At 37.9% G+C, this 19,967-nt stretch overlaps 1 protein-coding gene across 16 annotated transcripts in view; it reads left to right on the top strand.

Annotated features, from left to right (window-relative positions):
* CARMIL1 (capping protein regulator and myosin 1 linker 1) overlaps positions 1-19,967 on the top strand; it is a 349,148-nt gene that overhangs the window by 143,475 nt on the left and 185,706 nt on the right. For all 16 annotated transcript variants that reach the window (XM_033092802.1, XM_033092806.1, XM_033092813.1 and 13 more), the window contains one exon: positions 19,593-19,668. In XM_033092802.1, the coding sequence (XP_032948693.1) occupies positions 19,593-19,668 (76 nt within the window). The remainder of the gene's footprint in view (positions 1-19,592; positions 19,669-19,967) is intronic.

Raw genomic sequence — 19,967 nt, 5'->3', positions numbered from 1 at the left:
TTCAGTTTTACTTTTAGAGCCACACTTCTCGGCTGACACTGAGTGAAGGTCTTTATCTCCAGAGAATCCTTTTATAAAAGGAATCAGGAGAATCTAAGAATCTCTGGATTTTTGCCTTTAATTAATAGTTTCAGATGTATTCACCACTATTAATGCTTTGGTGTGCACCTTAAACCGAGAGTTTATGGTTAGAAAATGTGCTGATTTTTCCTGTGGAAACAGTGTAATTATTAGGTTCTTATACCAACTCACAAAGTGTTTTAGTCTAGCTTATATATAAAATACAGTTCTTTTAACTAACTGCCATTTAGAACATTTTTTTTCTAGGATTTATGCTGAAATCCTAACAAAGGACTTAGTTCACAATTTCTTTATGAATTGGGGATTGCTAAAGTATACATGCAGATATTGGTGGGAATCATTTAGTCATTATTACGATAGTAATAAAACTATGACACCTGTGGCAAGTTATTTGACTTTTAGGTTTTAAGATATTGAAGGTTTTAAGATATTGACTTCAATATATTTAGGGCCATGGATATATGATCAGTCCCCAGAAAGAAAGCTCCATTCAGTCCCCATTTTCTCTGTAAAGACAGACATATCAGAGTTATTTTACATCTCCTGCCCTGAATGTCTTTTCTGGTAAATTTTCCTGGCCTAGCCCAATCTGCTCAATCCCATATAAGCTGCAGGATAGGCAGAAATCAGCCCTCCCACAGTATACCCCAGCTCAGTAAGTCTTTTCTCTCTGTTTGGAATCCACAAAGAGAATTCTGGGATTCTAGCTGTAGCTTTTATGTTGTTTGGGCAATTGGAATTACAGAGAACATTGCTGGCTCTGCTTGCCACCAGTATCTTGCTCCCCCAAATATGATGTCAAATGATTTTTCCACTCACTTGGAAGGAAATTTAGAATGGTAGTGCGGTTCCTGAAGAGTTCTAGCTGAATTGAGCCATGAAAAAATATCCTAGGTGGATCTATCTCCTGTCTGCATGGACTGGGTCCATGAAGGAGGGTGAAGCAGGCTCAGCCCTGTCTGTGGTTGTGGCTGAAGTGCCTAAAAACACGGTTCTCAGACTTGGATTTACTTCCTTTTGGTGGAGCAGGCAGTTTTCTCCTGCTCAGATATGGTCTTCCTCTCCTTACATATGAGGGAATTCATAAGACACATTTAAGGAACATTATCCTGTGTGACTCATGAAAAAGTGAACTGAGAAACAAAAAGGGAAAGTATTTTAGTTTGAATTTTCCAGTAAAAAACAGAGAAATTATGTGTAGACTAAGAAAGGAATAGGTGGGCCTATAGCATCTGGTCTCAATGTTTTTGGTCCCAGGATCCCTTCCCATTCTTAAAAATGATTGGCTTTTGTTTATGTGGGTCATAGCTTTTGGCATTTGTCGAATTAGAAATTAAAACTAAAATAAAAAATATTTGTTTATTAATTCCTTTAAAAATACATAAACCTATTACATGCTAACATAGAAACCATTTTTATGAAAAATAAATATTTTCCAAAACAAAAATACACCAGCAAGAAGTGTGGCATTGGATTTCCTTTCTGCAGATTTCTTTATTTGGCTTAATAGAAGACAGCTGGATTTTCATTTCTGCTTCTGTATTTGATCTGTTATGATGTAATGCTTTGGCTGAATTATGTAAAGAAAATCCCGCCTTATGCAGATAAGTAGTTAGAAAAGGGCCTTTTCACAGAATTATGGATATTATTTTTCTATTTTTCACTTATGCAGATAAGCAGTTAGAAAATATCCTTTTCACAGAATTATGGATATTATTTTTCTATTCTTCACTGCAACTCAACAAGTGATAGTTTCTTAAAGATCATTTGCAACATCTGAAATGATATCAACGAACATTTTTGTGTTTTATTACATTAAAATCCATTTAGTCTATCTTGTACTTTGAGTGAGTCTTACTTATACATGATTATATAGCAGTGCACATTGGTCATTTAGAAAATACTGACTCACTGAGTTATGCATAGTTTCCAAATATTTTGCTGTTGTACAATAGGGGAAAATGACTTTTTTTTTTTTTTTATGTTTGAAGGGAAAATGACTTTTGTTAACTGTCACCACTGATATGAATCAGGCAGAGAAAGACAAAATACCACATGATTGCACATACACATGGAATCTAAAAACAAAATAAACAAAAAACATAAATAGACTCAGAGAGCACAAACTGATGGTTGAGGGGGTGGGTGAAAAAGGTGAACGGTTAAGTAATACAAATTGTCAGTTACAAAAGAGTCACGGGAATGTAAAGTACGGCATAGGGAATATCGTCAATAATACTGTAATTATATATGGTGTCAGGTGATTATTAGACTTATGGGGGAATCAATTCATGAGTTATATGAATGTCTAACTACTATGCTGTATACTTGAAACTAATATAATATTGAAAAATAAAAAAAATTACAATTAAAAAAGTCTTTAATTGTGGCAAAGTTGTCAAGCTCATAGTGGTGGTTAAAAGTTTCCCAAAATTCAAATTTTTGGTTTAAAGATGCAATTTTAGTTTGGACTAAAAAAATACTATCAGGTAATTTCCTTAAAGTGACTGGCTGACTTCTTACATTTTAGAGAAAATGTGTGCAAAATATTAAGTCTGAACAACTGTACCTTGTGGTATTTTTCATGGTGTTTCATGACCAAAAAAAAAAAAAAAAGAGAGAGCCAGTTCTGTTTCTGACTCCAGCTATCACACAAATACTTTACATTCAGACAGAAATCACTTTGGCATATGGAGGAAGCATTATGCACATATGTCCCATTTTGTTACACAGAATATTAACAGTCTTGTGCTCCAGGGCTGAGATTTAATAAAATGAGTACTTTTTACTTCTTCATAAAGGATATTCTTAAATGAAATTGACATTTGTTTAACAAACATGCGGGTGTATGGCCATGAGGGATACGGTGACTACTGGCTTAGCTTGGTTCTACTACCTGGGTTGGTACTAAGTCCCCAGCAGTTTTCCACACCATGGCTTTTGCACCATCCATGCAAATGTCAACATGGTGGAAAGGATGAATTTGTTTTAGTAGTATTATAAAAATAGTTTTGAACTTGTGAACCCCCTGAATGAGTCTCAGGGTCCTCCTGGGGTCCATGGACCATACTTGGAGAACATCTGACTAACACAAGTGAAAACGCCATAGGGCAGCTTGAGGTGTTTCTTGGACTTTCTTTATTACACACTTAATGATTTTTACACCATTAATACATTATGCATAGCATCAGTGCTGAACTTTCCTTTAATTCACTGTGCTCAATTTGGTGATGATTCTATGAGTAGAGGAAAACTATATATAGAGGAAATACTAAGTACAGTTTCTTGAAATATGTAGAATACTATCAAAGTCAAGAAACTGTCAAAACTGTTAGAATTTTCCTACAAGTAGATTTTCTCTAATTCCTTTGCTGGAGAATTTTTAGCTCATCAATAAACACTGCATTCATGGAGTGGTCCATACTCACCTACTTTTCTTGCTTCTGAAGGGCTGAAAAGATTTTTTTCATTACTGATACTCTAGATCAGGAGTTGGAAAACATTTTTCTGTAAAGGGCCAGATAATAAATTTTTTAGGCTTTATGAGGCAGATGGTTGCTATTGAAATTATGTACCCAACACTGTTGTAGCTTGAAAGCAGCTCTAGATAATGTAGGAATGGATGAGTGGAACTGTGTTCCAGTAAAATTTTATTTACAAAAATAAGCATTGTGAGCTTGGTTTGCTGTAGATCAGTGGCCTCTTATGGGGGATGTCTATAACTGAAGGAAAATGCAAGCTGAGACACAAAGAATATTAAAACTTTTCATTGGATTTATTGTTGACACATTAAAAAATTATTCTTTGTTCTTATACGAGGTGTGATCAAAAAACATGGTGAATGTTTAAATAAAAATATCTTATTACAGTAAAAGACACATTGCCATTAAACTCCCTTAAAATTCTCCCCATCCCTTCAAACACTCTTATCCCTTTGTTATTACAACTTCTGAAGCAGTCTGGAAGTCCTCTTTCATGAGAGTCTTTAGTTGTGCTGTTGGGGCTGCCTTGAAGTCCTGAATCGATTCAAAATGTTTTCTTTTCATGGTCATTTTGACTTTGGGGAAGAACCAGAAGTCGCATAGTGCCAGATCCAGTGAATAAGGTGGATGAGGACACACCGTAATGTTTTTATTTGACACATATTGGAGTACCAGAAGCAATGTGTCACATGGAGCGTTGTCATGATGGAGGATGAAGTAAAGACATTCACGAAAGAGGACGTCCAGAACTGCTTCAGGAAATGGCAAGAAGGATGTGATAAGTATGTTTGAAGCAAGGGAGAGTATTTTGAGGGGAACTTAATGGCAATGTGTCTTTCACTGTAATAAATTTTTAAAATTTAAACATTCCTCTTATCTTTTGATCACACCTCGTATATATAGTACTATTGTAGAACTCAGTATACAACTAAATATAAAAAAATTAGGGGATTCTCAAGACTTTTTTGTACCGCAGTGGGCTTGATTAATAAAAATGGGGATCACTGCTATAGATGTCATTTCTCCTGCTAATGCCTAAGTACTTTGACTTTTTTCAGAGTTCCACCTTAATCACTGTGATCTTCAAAGTTTATCTACTCTTTTTATTCAATAATTTGTTATTTTTCAACTACAATTGACATAAAATATGTTAGTTTCAGGTATACAACATAGTGATTAGACATTTGAATAACTTATGAAGTGATTACACTGATAAATCTAGTACCTATCTGACACCATACATAGTTATTACGGTATTATTGACTATACAGTAGTGGCTCGGTTTTCGAATGTTTCTGTTGACGAACATTTCGATTTATGAACGCCATAAATTTTATGGATCTATGGTATCATTAGATAGTAAAATTCATGCTAAATTGCTGTTTTAGGGGTTGATGTTAAAGGTCTGGAATGAATTAATCCATCTTGCATTACTTTCTATGGGGAAACCGTGCCTCAGTTTTCAAACGTTTCAGAACTCGAAAGATCTTCCGGAGGTACCACTGTATTCCTTATGCTGTGCTTTATATCTCCATGACTATTTTGTAACTGCCAATTCGTACTTCTTAATCCCTTCCCCTTTTTCACCCATTCCCCCAAACTCCCTCCCACCTGGCAACCATCAAGATGTTCTCTACATCTATTAGTTTATTTTTTTCATTTATTTGTTCTTTACATTCCACATATAAGTGAAATCACATAGCATTTGTCTTTCTCTGACTTACTCCACTCAGTACAATACCCCCCAGGTCCATCTGTGCTACCACAGATGGCAAGAATGCATTCCTAGCCATGGCTCAGCAATATTGTGTTGTATAAATGTACCACCTTTTCTTTATCCATTCATCCATTGATAGATACACAGGTTGCCTCCATATCTTGGCTGTTGTAAATAATGCTGCAGTGAACATATGGATGCACATGTCTCTTTCAAGTAGTGTTTTGGGTTTCTTCAGATAAATACCCAGAAGTGGGATTACTGGGTAGTTTTTTGTCCTTTGATATAGCCTTTGTTTTAAAGTCTATTTTGCCTGGTATAAGTATTGCTAACCCAGATTTTTTTTTTTTTTCCATTTTCATGAAATATCTTTTTCTATCCCTTTAAGTCTGTGTGTGTCTTTCAATCTGAAGTAAGTCTCTTGTAAGCAGTACATGTAAGGATTTTGTTTTCTTATCCATTCAGCCACCCTATATCCTTTTTCTTTTTCTTTGTTTGTTTCTTTCTTTCATTAGTTTCAGGTGTACAAAACAATGTAATAGTTAGACATTTACACCCCTCACAAAGTGATAAATCCCTGTCCCCAATCTACTACCCTCCTGACATTGTATATAGCTTTTACAATTCCATTAACTCTATTCCTTATGCTGTATTCCACATCCCGTGACTATATATATATATTAAATAATAGTTGACATTCAATATTATTCAGCTTCAGGTGTACAGCACAGTGGTTAGGCATCTACACCGTCCACGAAGTGGTCTCCCAATAAGACAGGTGCCCATCTGACACCCTACAAAATCTTTACAACATTATTGATTATATTCCCCAAACTGTCTTTTGTATCCCCATGGCGATATTGTGGGTACCAATTTGTGCTTTCTAATCCTCTCATTTTCTCCCTTATCCCCACCCCCCTCCCATGTAGCAACCATCAGTTTTTTCTCTATATCTCTGAGACTATGATCTTACTTAAGTGTGAAATCTAAAGAACAGAATAAATGAGCAAACTAAACAGAAATAGTCTCAGAGATATCTTTTGATTGGAGCATTTAATCCATTTACATTTAAGGTAATTGTTGATAGATATGTAGTTATTGCCATTTTACTGTTCCTATTTTTGATCTTTTCTTCTTCTTAAAGGAGTCCCTTTAACATTTCTTGTAATACTGGCTTGGTAGTGATGAACTGCTTTAGCTTTTTCTTGTCTGGAAACTCTTTATCTGTCCTTTGATTCTAAATGATAGTTTTGCTCGATAGAGTAATCTTGGTTTGTAGGTCCTTGCTTTTCACCACTTTGAATATTTTGTGCCAGTCCCTTCTAGGGGATTGACCCAATAGAAATCAGTAGACAGTTTTATGGGAGTGCCCTTGTATGTAACTAACTGCTTTTCTCTTTCTGCTTTTAAGATTCTCTGTTTGTCTTTAACCTTTGGCGTTTTAATTATAATGTGTCTTGGTGTGGGCCTCTTTGGGTACATCTTGTTTGTACTCTCTGCTTCCTGGGCTTGTATGTCTTTTTCCTTTGCCAGGTTAGGGAAGTTTTCCATCATTATTTCTTCAAATAGGTTTTTAATTCCTTGCTGTCTTTCTTCTCCTTCTGGTACCCCTATGATGCAAATGTTGATGACTTGTTGATGTTGTCCCAGAGGCCCCTTAAACTCTCCTCACACTATTGGATTCTTTTTGCTGTTCTGATTGGTTGTTTTCTGCTACCTTATCTTACAAATCACTGATTTGAGCCTCTGCTTCATCTAATCTGCTGTTGATTCCATTTATGTATTCTTCATTTCAGGTATTGTATTCTTTACTTTTGACTGATTCTTTTTTAAGTTTTCTATCTCTTTGTTGAAGTTCTCACTGAGATGATTGAGCATCCATATATAACCACTGTTTTGAAGTCTTTACCTGATAGATGGCTTATTTCCATCTTCTTTAGTTCTTTATCTGGTGCTTTGTTCTGTTTTTTTCATTTGGGACATGTTTCTTTATCTCCCCATTTTGGCTGCTTCCCTGTTTTTGTTTCCATGTATTAGGTGGAGTTTCTATGTCTCCTGGCCTTAGTAGAGTGGCCTTATACTTAGTAGAGTGGCCTACTACAGGACATAGTAGATGTCCTGTAAGGCCCAGTGGTGCAGTCTCCCTGGTCACCTGAGCCGGGTGCTCCAGGTGTGTCCCTTCTGTGTGTTGCGTGTGCCCTCTTATTGTAGTTGAGCCTTGGTTGCTGTTTGGATGCGGTGGGAGGAATTGACTCTCAGACTGATGAGTTGTGAGGACTGGCCGTGACTATTCTGGAGGAGCTGTTGTGCAGGGTCTGACCCTATGGAGCAGGATTTGCTTTAGCAGGGCTCAGGTGCCTGATTAGTCTTCCCTTTTGGTGTGTTGTTTGTGAAGGTGGTTGTGTGGTGCTCTGGTGTGGTCTGAAGCTGGCCACTGAGTATGTTGGTTCTGAGCCTCTTGAGAGGGCCTCTGTTGCAGGTCAAGGTCAGCTGTTGCCTGTACTGTGCCCGGACCACTTGTTATGAGTTACAAAGTGAACTGCAGATGGTTGCCACTTGTTCTGGGCTTAGAGATGCCTAGAAGAAGCTAAGCTGTGAACTGAGGCCAGCTACCACTAGTGCCAAGCTTGGGGCTGCTTAGCAACAGGTACAGGGCAAACCAAGTCCAGATGTTGCTTTTGGGGGGTTGGTGAACCTGTGAGAGATTTTAGGTAAGTCCACAGCATGAGCTAAGACAGGCCATTTTTATGGAAAAGCCACTGGAAGTGGCTTGAGTGGGCCCACAACTTTGGTGAGTTGGGGTCTCAAAGAATCACCAGGGTGGGGGGAATGGTGTTAGCCAGGTTGATGGAGACTCAGATATGGTGGCCACCTAAGCCTGCACGTTTGTATAGGGGAGGGCTCAACAAAGGAACAGTGGATTCTACCAGCACTTCTGTCTGGGAGAAAGCTGCCACTCCACCTCGTGCCCTGAAGCCAGACAACTCAGTTCCTTCCCAGATGTCCATGGCACCTTTTGAGCTGCTGCTGTAGTGCTGGAGCTCAGAGTGAGTTCACATGCAGGCCCTTTAAAAGGAACTCCTGGGACTGCAGCTGCTCTCTGTCTCACACAGCCACGATCTCCACTGGTTCTCACCGCCAGAAGTTGTGGGGACTTCTCTCCCTAGCACTAGAACCCTGTGTTGGGGAACCTGGTATGGGGCTGGGACCCCTCACTCCTCAAGGGGAACCTCTGCAGCTGAGATACCCCTCCCAATTTTTAACTTTCACACATAGGTGTGGGGCTAGCACATACCACCTCTTTGCTCCTCCTCCCGGTTTCAACATGGCTTGTTTTGTATGTCCTTAGTTATAGAAGTTCTGTTCAGGTAGACTTCAGGCATTTGTCTATGATGTTTGTTCTGTAATTTAGTTGTAATTTTAATGTGGTAGTGAGAGGAGGCAAACACAGCATTTACCTACTCCACCATCTTGACTAGAACTATCCCTTTTCTTGAGGATTTAATTTTTTCCATGATTCTATTAAAATTAGAGCCAGCTTTTATGCAAAGAGGCTAGACTCAGTCCTGTTAGATGGCTTGTATTAATAGTATTATGTTGGATGAACTTATCTATATATTAGAAGCTTGAGCGTGCGTATTCATGAAGGAACCATACTGAAATGGCACTGTTGTTTGGAAGGCTTCATAGTGACATAATTTGAGTGTGATGTGGGTCATTCTCTAAATTTGAAGAGTTTACAAAAAGCCATGTTGGTATTTTTTCTCATTTGAGGTTTGAGTTACCGAGAAGAGAATGGAAAAATTAGACAAATTGGAGGTGAAAGAGGAAATATTAAATGGGTCACGTGTTGAACTGGAGTTTGTTAGCATAGTGGCAATAGTTCTCATAGGTAAACATGAATTTTCCCATTATGGCAATCAGCTCCCACATGTACTTACGTGAACATAATTCAGATACAAGTAAGCACTTTTGTTCACCATTTGCGTTCATTAACATGGGATTCTGCATGCATTTACGAGGTGTGATCACTAAATACAGTGAATGCTGCTGCCAAGGGCCACCGAATGGAAAGGCAGAGATCTTCAATATGAGAAGCAGCGCATCAAACCTTAGTAACAGTGTGTGACAAATTTCACCTCTTTCAGTTCATCAGTTGAGTATGAGCTACGGTTGAAAGAAGGTGTGTTTTAAAGTGTGCTGTAAATCATGGATCATGAACAACGCATTAACGTGAAATTTTGTTTCAAACCATAAAAAAGTGCTAAAGAAACACATGAAATGTTAACATTAGTTTATGGTGATGCTGCAGTGACCATGAGTACGGTTTACAAGTGATTCGAGTGATTTCATAATGGTTGTGAATTGATTGAAAATAAGGAGAGATCGGGACGTCCTTCAACACCAAAAACCTGAGAATGTTGAAAGAATAAGTGAAATGATTCGATTAAACAGGTCATTGACTATTAGGGAAATTTCTGAGGATCTGAATATCTCTTATGGTTCCGTTCAAAGCATTTTAACAATAGATTTGAACATGAGGTGAGTGAGTGCGAAATTTGTTACATGTGTTTTGACTGTGGAGCAAAAGCAACAGCGTTGGTTAATTTTGTTGGAGTTGCACGATTGTTCCTCTTCCCATTCCGGCTTTTGAGAACATGTCATCACAGGAGCTGAAACTTGAGTCTATGGTTATGAGCCTGAGACCAAGGTTCAGAGTTCTCATTGGAAATCAGGCAGTTCTTCTTGTGTGAAAAAAGCACGTCAATCACAATCTAACATCACGGTGATGTTAATTGTGTTTTTTGATCTTGATGGGATTGTGCAAGCTGAGCTTGTACCCAGGAACACTATGGTGAACTCTGAATATTATAAGGGCTTATTAGAGCATTTAAGAAACTATGTACATACAAAATGGCCTGAGAAATGGGTAAACGGTTTCATCTCCCATCATGACAATGCTCCATGTCACACATTGCTTCTGCTATGGCAATTTCTGTCAAATGAAAACATTATGGTGTGTCCTCATCCACTGGATCTGGCACTATGCAACTTCTGGCTTTTCCCCAAAGTCAAAATGACCATAAAAGGTAAACGTTTTGAATCGATTCAGGACATTGAGGCAGCCATGAAAGTGCAACTGAAGACACGAAAGAGGACTTCCAGAACTGCTTCAGAAAGTGGCAAGAACGATGGGATAAGTGTGTTTGAAGCAAGAGGGATTAATGGAAATATGTCCTTTACTGTAATAATTTTTTCTAATTTGAACATTCACCGTATTTTTTGATCACACCTTGTAGGTGTCCCTGAACCTGATCATTTCAGCCAGACTTCCTTCTCAAAGACTCTACTTATTTCATATAGTCAAAATATGAAAGCTCTCCTGATTAGCCATCATTCTAAGCTGTATATTTTCACTCTACTCTTTCTCCCCATTTCATTTAGTAATCGTAGTTAGAAACATCAGTTTCTTTATATATGTCCCTAACACCTGATGAACAAAATTGCTTAATTGTATCTGACTTATGTTCAACTAAGGATATGTGGCAGCCAACTGCCACAGTGGGAAAATTCATGTATACATATAAGAATTATTGCTAGTATATGGTAACAAGCTCCATCTTAATACCTGACCCATTAACCATCCTTAAAACCATTAATGCTCCTGAAATGGAAATTCCATGAGGGTTGGGCTGTGTCTATCTTGTTCATGCTGTATGACATGATACTGTGCAGTCAAACCAGTGGCTCAGAATAAAGTATTTTCAAGGGAAAATCTATTTTAGGGGAGCAGATCAGAGTACTGAGAAGTTGAGGAGATTATTTCTAGAAAGCCAAACAGATTACTCCAATACTTTCTACCCCCTGCTCAGGTTGGCATTTGATGCTATAATGGTATTTTTAACCCCATTGTGCTCTGTGTTACCTAGTCCAACCTATGGCAAAATCCTGTCTCGATTACTATATAATTTGGTGTGATTCTTTCAGTTCACTCACTTAGGTCATTGTCCTTTTGCACCTAAGGGTTTGTAACTACCATTTTCCCAGAACCAGTTCAGGTCCAAAGCGAGAGGTTTGGGTCATATGTGTAGCCCTGATATTACTGTTGCAGGTCTGGTAACAAGGAGGACTGAACATGGCTTTGGCAGCTTTATCATCTAGAGCACAGAAGTGGGAGAAACAATATTCTGATGTGTCTGACCCTATCACCACACAGGAGATGGGTTTAGAAGGCTACACAGGGATAGGGCAGTGCCCTTGTCACTGTACTCATTGTAGAGATCCTATTAAAGTCCCCACTTCTCTGATTTGCCTGGAATTTGCTCTTCTTCAGAGATATGCCTAGTATCATGATACTGTAGCCCTATGTCACATGACCTACACAGCCTCATAAACTGAGAAGTGGAGAACTACGTACATAATCCTGAGTCATGCAGAATGCTGTTGCCTCTTTACTATAGACCAGCTTCCCTGCTTCTATATGTTCTGTTACCTCACTAACACCTTTAGGGTCTACCCAGGCTCTTCAAAGTAGATTTATAAGCAACTTGAATGCTGTGATTAATTAATTCATAACCAACTCACTAAGTAAGTAAGTAACGAAAGCTCAATCAGAACTGAAGGCTCTCTTAGGACCAGAGACCCTGTTGTTGCTGAGTAAGCATTCAGATCTGAGGAGGATAGTTACCATGTTAGATCCATCTGATTAGTCTCTGGAGAAGAATAATAATTAGAAAGTACTTTGAAAATGCCCACTCAGTTGTTATTTATAGCTTTCAAAATTTATTTAAGTATATTCTTAAAATTTGTTCTGGTTTAGTTATCAGTGGGCCAAAAAGAGGCATGGCTTGAAAAAGGCTGTGTTTTTTACACATTTCTTATAGGTCTGTGAGCTGACATGTGTAAAATGTAATTACACTGTACTTGGACTGACAGGAAAAGATGAGGATAGAGGTAGTAGTGCCGAGGCTAAGAGAATGTATAGCTTTACATATATTGATTTTTCTTGCTCCCCGAAGATTTTTAAAGTGAGCTAATCTCATTAATCCTCTGAAGACTCAATGACATGCAGCACTGAGTTTAAACTGGGCTGATGCGATCCTAGCCAGCAGTTCATTCCCTTCAGATTCATGTTTTTATGTTGGCGTATTTCTTACTCATCAAGGTGACATGCTTGAGCTGTATACTCTCAAGGAAAGGGTTGAATGTGGGTTATATGTTTGTCCAGGTTGTCCTAAGGGCACTGGTGTGTAATTCTTTCCTAATCTAAGCTCCATCTCTTTATTCCTGCTCTTATTTAAAAAGGAAAAAATGTTGTTTGGAGTGTGGAAACAGGTGTGAGTAGCATTAGCTTCTATTTCCATTCAAAAATTTCTGTAAATAATTCTGTAAAACATTGGTCCCCAACCTTGGTTAGACACACGCTGTGGATCACAAGTTAATGATATGTTGGGGGAAACGCCACAAAAATAATACAATTTGTTTTGTGTTTATATTTTTCTCATCCATTTTATTTGTGTACATATGTTTTATACTGAGTCTAATATATTGTTACACTAGTACAAGTGTATGATTTATGGGAAAACACAGATTTTGTGAAGGTGTGTGCTCAAAATAGTTTTCAGTTAGGAGGAAATGATCAAAAAATTTAGAGACCACTCTTTTAAACATCTGGCAGTGTCCTCCTTTGCGAAGTGTTTCATGTTGTCATGCCCTTCACAGAGCTGGTGAGTGGTCTAACTAGTGACTTAATAACATGGAGGACGTATCTCTATATAAATGAGGATATCAGGGAGGAATAGCTAATCCATGACATTTTAAACTTTTTAAAGCTCTCCAACCCCCATTTTCAAACGCGATACAAAGGAGTAAAGTATAAATTATTCTCAGAGAGGCTATCAAATGAGTATGTCAGGGAGATACTGCTGTGGCCCCAAGTTTTACAAGCCTTTCCATATTCCATTGTGTGCGTGTAGGAAGCATGTGGAGCTGTTAACCTGCATTCTTGCATGAAAAATCTCCTTTGAGACTTTGAGTGTTTGTAAGATGTATTAGGGGAAACCTTCACTCTTGTGGTGTGTAGATCTGCTACACATAATCATGATGTTATTCACTGGAATGTTGCTCTCTACTTCTGTGCTTTTCTTCCTTGTAGATTATGGGGCTTGCTAGACATCCTCTAAATCTATCAATTATTTTTATTCTTTAACACTTTTCTGGACTATTTCACATTGTCTATTACAGTGGCTTTATAATTTCAGGGAGGAGGCAGGCAAGGGAAAGGAAGTAGGGAGGGAAATCTGGCCTGAAAATAAGAGCTGGAAAAGTAAATTCTTATGAAGTCATACAGATCAGACATGAGGTAAGAACTGCTAATTCATTAGATTATCTAGAATCTAGCATAGCAAAGAATTTGACAAGCGATTTAGACTTCTTTGTTTTTACATTTTACCTTTCTTTAAATAGTCCCCCAATATTAGCAATTTATTTTTGATGTCCAAAGCAACAAGAACACTATCATTATTTGAGAAATCACTTCAGAATACATCTTCTCTTTTTTTTCTTTTTAAATTTTTTATTGGGGAATGTTGGGGAACAGTGTGTTTTTCCAGGGCCCATCAGCTCCAAGTCGTTGTCCTTCAATCTAGTTGTGGAGGGCACAGCTCAGCTCCGAATCCAGTCGCCGTTTTCATTCTTAGTTGCAGGGGCACAGCCCACCATCCCATGCGGCAATTGAACCGGCAACCTTGTTGTTGAGAGCCTGTGATCTAACCAACTGAGCCATCTGGCCACCCCTCTGGAAGCTCAGTAGCAGCTCATTGTCTTCAGTCTAGTTATGGAGGGCGCGGCTCACTAGCCCACGTGGGAATCAAACCAGCAACTCTGTTGTTAAGAGCTCACGCTCTAACCAACTGAGCCATCCGGCCACTCCCAGAATACATCTTGATAGTATTGACTTAAAAATTAGAAACTGAGGGTTTGGTTGAATGGGATGAAAACGGTTTGCAATCTTTGATCTGAAAACCCTGGACTTCCCTGTATCTTAGGTTGAAGACTCTTGACATGTGGAAAGCAAATTACTCTTCAGTGAGTAGTTAGACAGTAATTATACAAGGAGCTCAAGAGGCACGGTGCCTGGGTGTGAAACCTGGCTCTGCATAGACTAACTTTATGACCATGGGCAGCTCTCTGACCTCTGTGTGCTTTGGGGGGTCTTCCTCTGTAAAATGATGTTAATGATAGTCCTTCATCCTGGGTTATTGTGAAGACTGTATGGATCAATTTAAAACATTCCGTGCTAGTACATAAAAGTATTTAACTAAATGCTCACTATTTTTATATCCTAAAAGGCTTGCCTTCTTTTTAAAGAACAACTATATAAAGTGACCAGTTTTCTTAATGGAACAAAAAAGAACTAGTTATAACATGTCTACGTTACAGAATATTTTGGATTTCCAGAGAGTAGTTCATTGTCTTTTCTATGATGCTCTTATTAGTTTTATGATGGCATTTTCTTCTGGAAAGATACAAGTGAAAAACTTGGTTATTTTGAATTTTAAGGGAAGCTTTAGATTATTCACAGGCTGTCGACTGAGATGAGAAATAAATATTCCAACTTTTATTACAAACCCCAACTAGTGGCTGGATTAATAACAACAACAATAACAAAAACAACACTGTGTGTAATAGATTTACATCAGGAAAAAGGTTAGGCAATATTAACTGTCTCGTTTCTTTTCAGCACAATATAAAAAATGACTCTTCCATGTGGTTCTAAAACTTTATGCTTTAAACCTCTAAAGGTTTCATGGCTCTTCCTTCTCAGGGTTTGGAGTCTTAAATATTTTTGCTGCCATTTTAAGGAAACTGTCATATAGAAACATACAAGGGAATACCATGTTGCCATATTGCCAAGACTTGCAAGAGGATTCCCTAAACTGCTGTGTCATTCCTCAAGGCTATTTTTACTCTTCAGATCTATGTGATTTTACATAGTAATTAAGAGTCTCTTAGGAGGTCAAACGAAAACACCATGTGATGCACAATAAATGCCATTGATTGATGGTAAAAAGCTGTTAACCAATTCCCTTCATGAGAAAATCCATCAAGATGGCAAGCACTGGTGTTTGGAAACCTTTCTATATTATGTAATATAATCACAGCAGTGCTTTGTGAAAACATGAGAAAGGGTTGATCCTGATTGATACAGACGCTACCAGGAAAATCCAGGGAGTTCTTTGCAGTGAGATGATGTCAGTACAACATTTGGGAGGCCTGTATAAATGCCAAACTGAGTATTTAACCGAGATTCGCTTGTGTGCTCACTTTCTATTATGTCCTAAGAAAGCCATCCAGGAAAGTGAACTCTCAGATGAAATTCGTTATGTACTATCTTTTGTGTTCTCTATGAGGTAAGTGGGACCAGATCAGTTTTGATCATTAGTGGCTCTGTGATACTGTTTCTGGTATCTACGCCTCAGTCTTCCTAGTCCCAGCCTCTGTGTTTGTCTGGCTGTCATGGTGGCTTGGATGTTTCTAGAGTAACAAATTCTAGGAATCCTGAATGTCACTTAGTTCAGACCTTACATTTTCCATAAGTGTTTGCCAAAGTGCTTTCTGGACACTTGGTCTTCTCAGACTTAAAGCTCTCCATTCTCTGGTTGAGAGATAGATGTTAGATACGTGAGTAATTGAGGTTTTATATGTTGTTGTATGTAGCTATGTTTCCTTACTTTTATTTGTTTTTTATTCTAATGTATAAACGTTCCACAGTTTATCCATTCTACTGTTGATCAGACATTTTGGTTAGTTTAATGAATATTATTAACAGTGCTGCTAAGGCCATTCTTATAGTTGTCTCCTTAGAGACATGTACTGAAATGCAAATAATTGTAAAGTCAACCACTATGTTCACCACTTAGGTCAAGAAGTAGGCCATTGCTTTTCCTTAGAAGACTTCAGTAAATCAATTTTCAACAACAGTTTCCCCTTCTCCCCCTGCTCCACCAGCTATTGACCATGTTTTCTGCCTAGAATATGTGTCCCATCCTACTCCCTCATCTCTGATACCATGTTTCCCTGAAAATAAGACCTAGCCGGACAATAAGCTCTAATGCGTCTTTTGGAGCAAAAATTAATTATTTTACTATAATGTAAGACCTGGTCTTACATAATGTAATATAATATAAGACTGGGTATAATATAACATAATACCCAGTATAATATAATAAAATAGAATAGAATAAAATAATATAATATAATATAATATAATATAATATAATATAATATAATATAAAATACCGGGTCTTACATAATGTAATGTAAGACCGGGTCTTATATTAATTTTTGCTCCAAAAGACGCATTAGAGCTGATTGTCCGGCTAGGTCTTATTTTTCGGGGAAACAGGGTAGCTCAATAATTTCCTATAAGAACCTTCCCTGACCTACCTGTGCACTATAGTATCTCATAGTCCCCTGCTCCACAGGGTTCATCTCACTCTATTATAGTTGCTTTCATTTCCTGAGTCTTCTGCCAGGCTTTGCCAGGCTGTCAGTGTCACCAGAGGAGGGACCATCTCACTATGTTCATTGTTGTGTCACACCCCGTGATTGATGCACAGTAGCTGGCACGTGTTGAATGGATGTAGTTGCTGGGAATTTCCAGGTTCCCATGCCTTCAAGCTCTTTCTAATTACTTGAAATACGCTGTTTCCTGTTCCCTGCCTTGTTGGCCCTTTCCTGTCTTTCAAGCCCTGTGGACTCTTCCCTGTCTGCTTTAGGCTCAAGTACTTGCTGTCCTCCTGTGTCCTTAGGAGTATGCCCTTAACATACTCCCTACTCAGCACGTCTCCCATTGTGCTGTAGATAGTTGCTCATGGGTCTTTGTCCACCACTGGAGTACAGTGAGGAAACAAGACCTGCTGTTACCTCTTAACCTTCAGAGCCTGATAACCCTGCCCAGTACTTAGTAGGTACTAAATAAATGTTTATGGAATGCATTAAGCTGTGGTTGTTTCCTTATAATTGGTTTTTAACATTAAACATTCAGGTAATTCAGAGAAACATGTTAGGCAGACCATGCCAATATGAACTAGCCTCCATCATCTTTCCTTGGAAATTTTTTTCTAGAATGTTATTTACGTCATCCATAGAACATTTTGTAGTTCTTTTCAATTATGAATCATTATGAAAAATTTAAAATATTGTATACGAATTGTGTTAGAAAAAAGTTCACCTCATCTATAATGCTACCACCAGGCAAGGTATCCTTATAACATTTTGCTATATTTCTTTAAGAAAAACACAGTGTCAATATTTGGGACCATTTATGTCTGTCATATCATATACAGTTTTTACTAATTACAGTCATTGACTGTATCACACAAATGTGCACCTAGACTGCTGTATATTTTTAAAATTTTTAATGTTTACATTTCTGGTGTCATTAAGTATTAGATTAGACTTTTAATGTACCAGGATATTTTTTTCAAGGTTTTTGCATGTCCTGTGTACATATGGTGCTGCCCTACCCATTGCATTAACTTAAAACTTTATTTGGTTAATGATGTGCTCTTTAGTGCCTGAAAATTCATTCATTATAACAAAAGCCAGCTGTACTTCACATCAACTGACAGAACAGAATACACAATAAAGAACTTCTGAAGTGTAGTCACCGCTTGACATTAAATCCACATAAGGATCTGAGATAAGAGTGTTCCCCTAGTTCCTGAGTGGAGTGGTACAGGAGTAGACTCTCAGCACTGTGGGTCTCGGGGGCCTTTGTATGGAGGTGGAATTCACCCTCAGAGAAGCTACAACCTGTCATGAGACAACAAGAGAGCTGCTGGGACTTGTTCTGAGCATTTCGTCAGTGGATGGAGATGAAGAGAATGAAGACAATAAAACAACTGTGGAAAGAGTTGTGCTTGCTTTTTAATCTAAAACTTTCATTTTAAATCTAAAACTTAATATGAATAAAGTAGGAAAATGGCACATGGAATCACACAACTCAGACTACTTCCTCTGCATGGTTTTCTATATGGGCTTTCATTTTGCGGTTTTAAAGCACATCTGATGAAACTGCACACATGTGGTATGTCAGGGTCTGGGCTTTGACTGTAGTCCTGTCCTTTTGGCCTAGTTTCACTATGTGTTCCTGAACATCTATTTCTTCATCTGTAAAATGTAAGCAATAAACCTTCTGTTTTGAGATTTAAGTGAGATGATCTAGCGCGAGGTCTGGTACTGAGAAGCTATGAAATAATGCTGATTTTTCAGTTCTCGTTCCACTTTCTGACTTTCTTTTCTATTTCTGTAAAAATTTTGAGTATTTGCCCTGAGGATAAACTGATGAGGCTTCACTGATGCCACAGAACTGAAACAGAATTGGTCTTCAAAGAACTTATAACCTGGGATGACTGAGGACAGATGTTTAAGCAGAAAACTGGAATACAAGACAGAATAAAATAAATGCTAAATAGAGATGCAAGCAATGTGCTGGCTGGGTGACTTGGGAGACCTTATAGAGGAGAGGATGTATGGTATAAACAGCGAAGGACACATGGATTTTCATAGCTGAACATAGTAATAGATAATTCTGATACTGAAATTGCATGGTATGTTTGAAGAGTTAGTGAACCATCTGCTTTTTGGTGTGAGTGTGAGTTAGGGACATGTAGTAGATAAGTCTGGAACAATAGAGTGGTGGCAGTTCTCTGATGCAAATAGCTTCACTCCATGGCTGAAGAGTTTGTATGAAGCCTAATACACCTGGGCCGTCTCATGTATATATTCAGTATTGAAAACTGCAAGAAAGTACAAAATGATTGTAAGACACTTCCTAAGCATCGAGGATCGATCCGATGTCACTTATTATCAGGCTAGACATGGTCCTTGCAGTATAAATTCTTCTGACTAGAGAACATGTGATATACTTGATATAGTTAAAGAATTTATGTCAGAGCACTCTAAAGAAGTAAGACTTGTTAGTATGGAATCACACGTATGATTTCTCTTAGAGCAAGGAGGATCTCCAAGCAAACACTGCTACCAATCTCTTTTCCTTTGCAAATAGGATTCAGAGTCGCTATAGGTAATTTAACTTCAACTTTTATGAATTCTGCTTACATCATACCGGAGATCTGTTCTAGGGAATTTAATTGTCTACGGTCAAAATAGTTTTAGCTGGGTGTTGTGTTTGTATAGAAATAATAGAAATTAACAAGTAAACTTGGATGTCATGGATTAAAAATAAAGTGCCAATATCGGTATTGTTAGAGCACGTTCATGTATTTTGTTATTTCCGTTTCTAGGGACCTAATACCTATCATTGCTGCTTTGGAATATAATCAGTGGTTCACAAAGTTGTCCTCTAAGGATCTGAAACTGGTAAGTTAGTGAAGATGTTGCCCATGTTGCTTAGGTATGCTGAATTTCAAAAACCTGATAATTATATATTTTTAAAAAATTTGTTTTTCTACTATACTGACGAGCTGCATACATGTTGTTTCTTGGGGAGGTATTTTCCTCTACGTGGTCTTCATAAGATTTTATAAAGTTTGTAATATGAGATGTTTCAGAGAAGTACTTCCTCCTGTTTTCAGCTGCTTCAGGCAATTTTAGATGTTGAACAGAGAGAGACACATTTATTGTAGCCTTCAGTACACACTCCTTCTATTGGCAAAAAC

Source organism: Rhinolophus ferrumequinum, chromosome 22, assembly GCF_004115265.2.
Source record: "Rhinolophus ferrumequinum isolate MPI-CBG mRhiFer1 chromosome 22, mRhiFer1_v1.p, whole genome shotgun sequence".
NCBI lineage: Eukaryota > Metazoa > Chordata > Mammalia > Chiroptera > Rhinolophidae > Rhinolophus > Rhinolophus ferrumequinum.
This window is presented reverse-complemented; position numbering and strand designations above follow the sequence as displayed.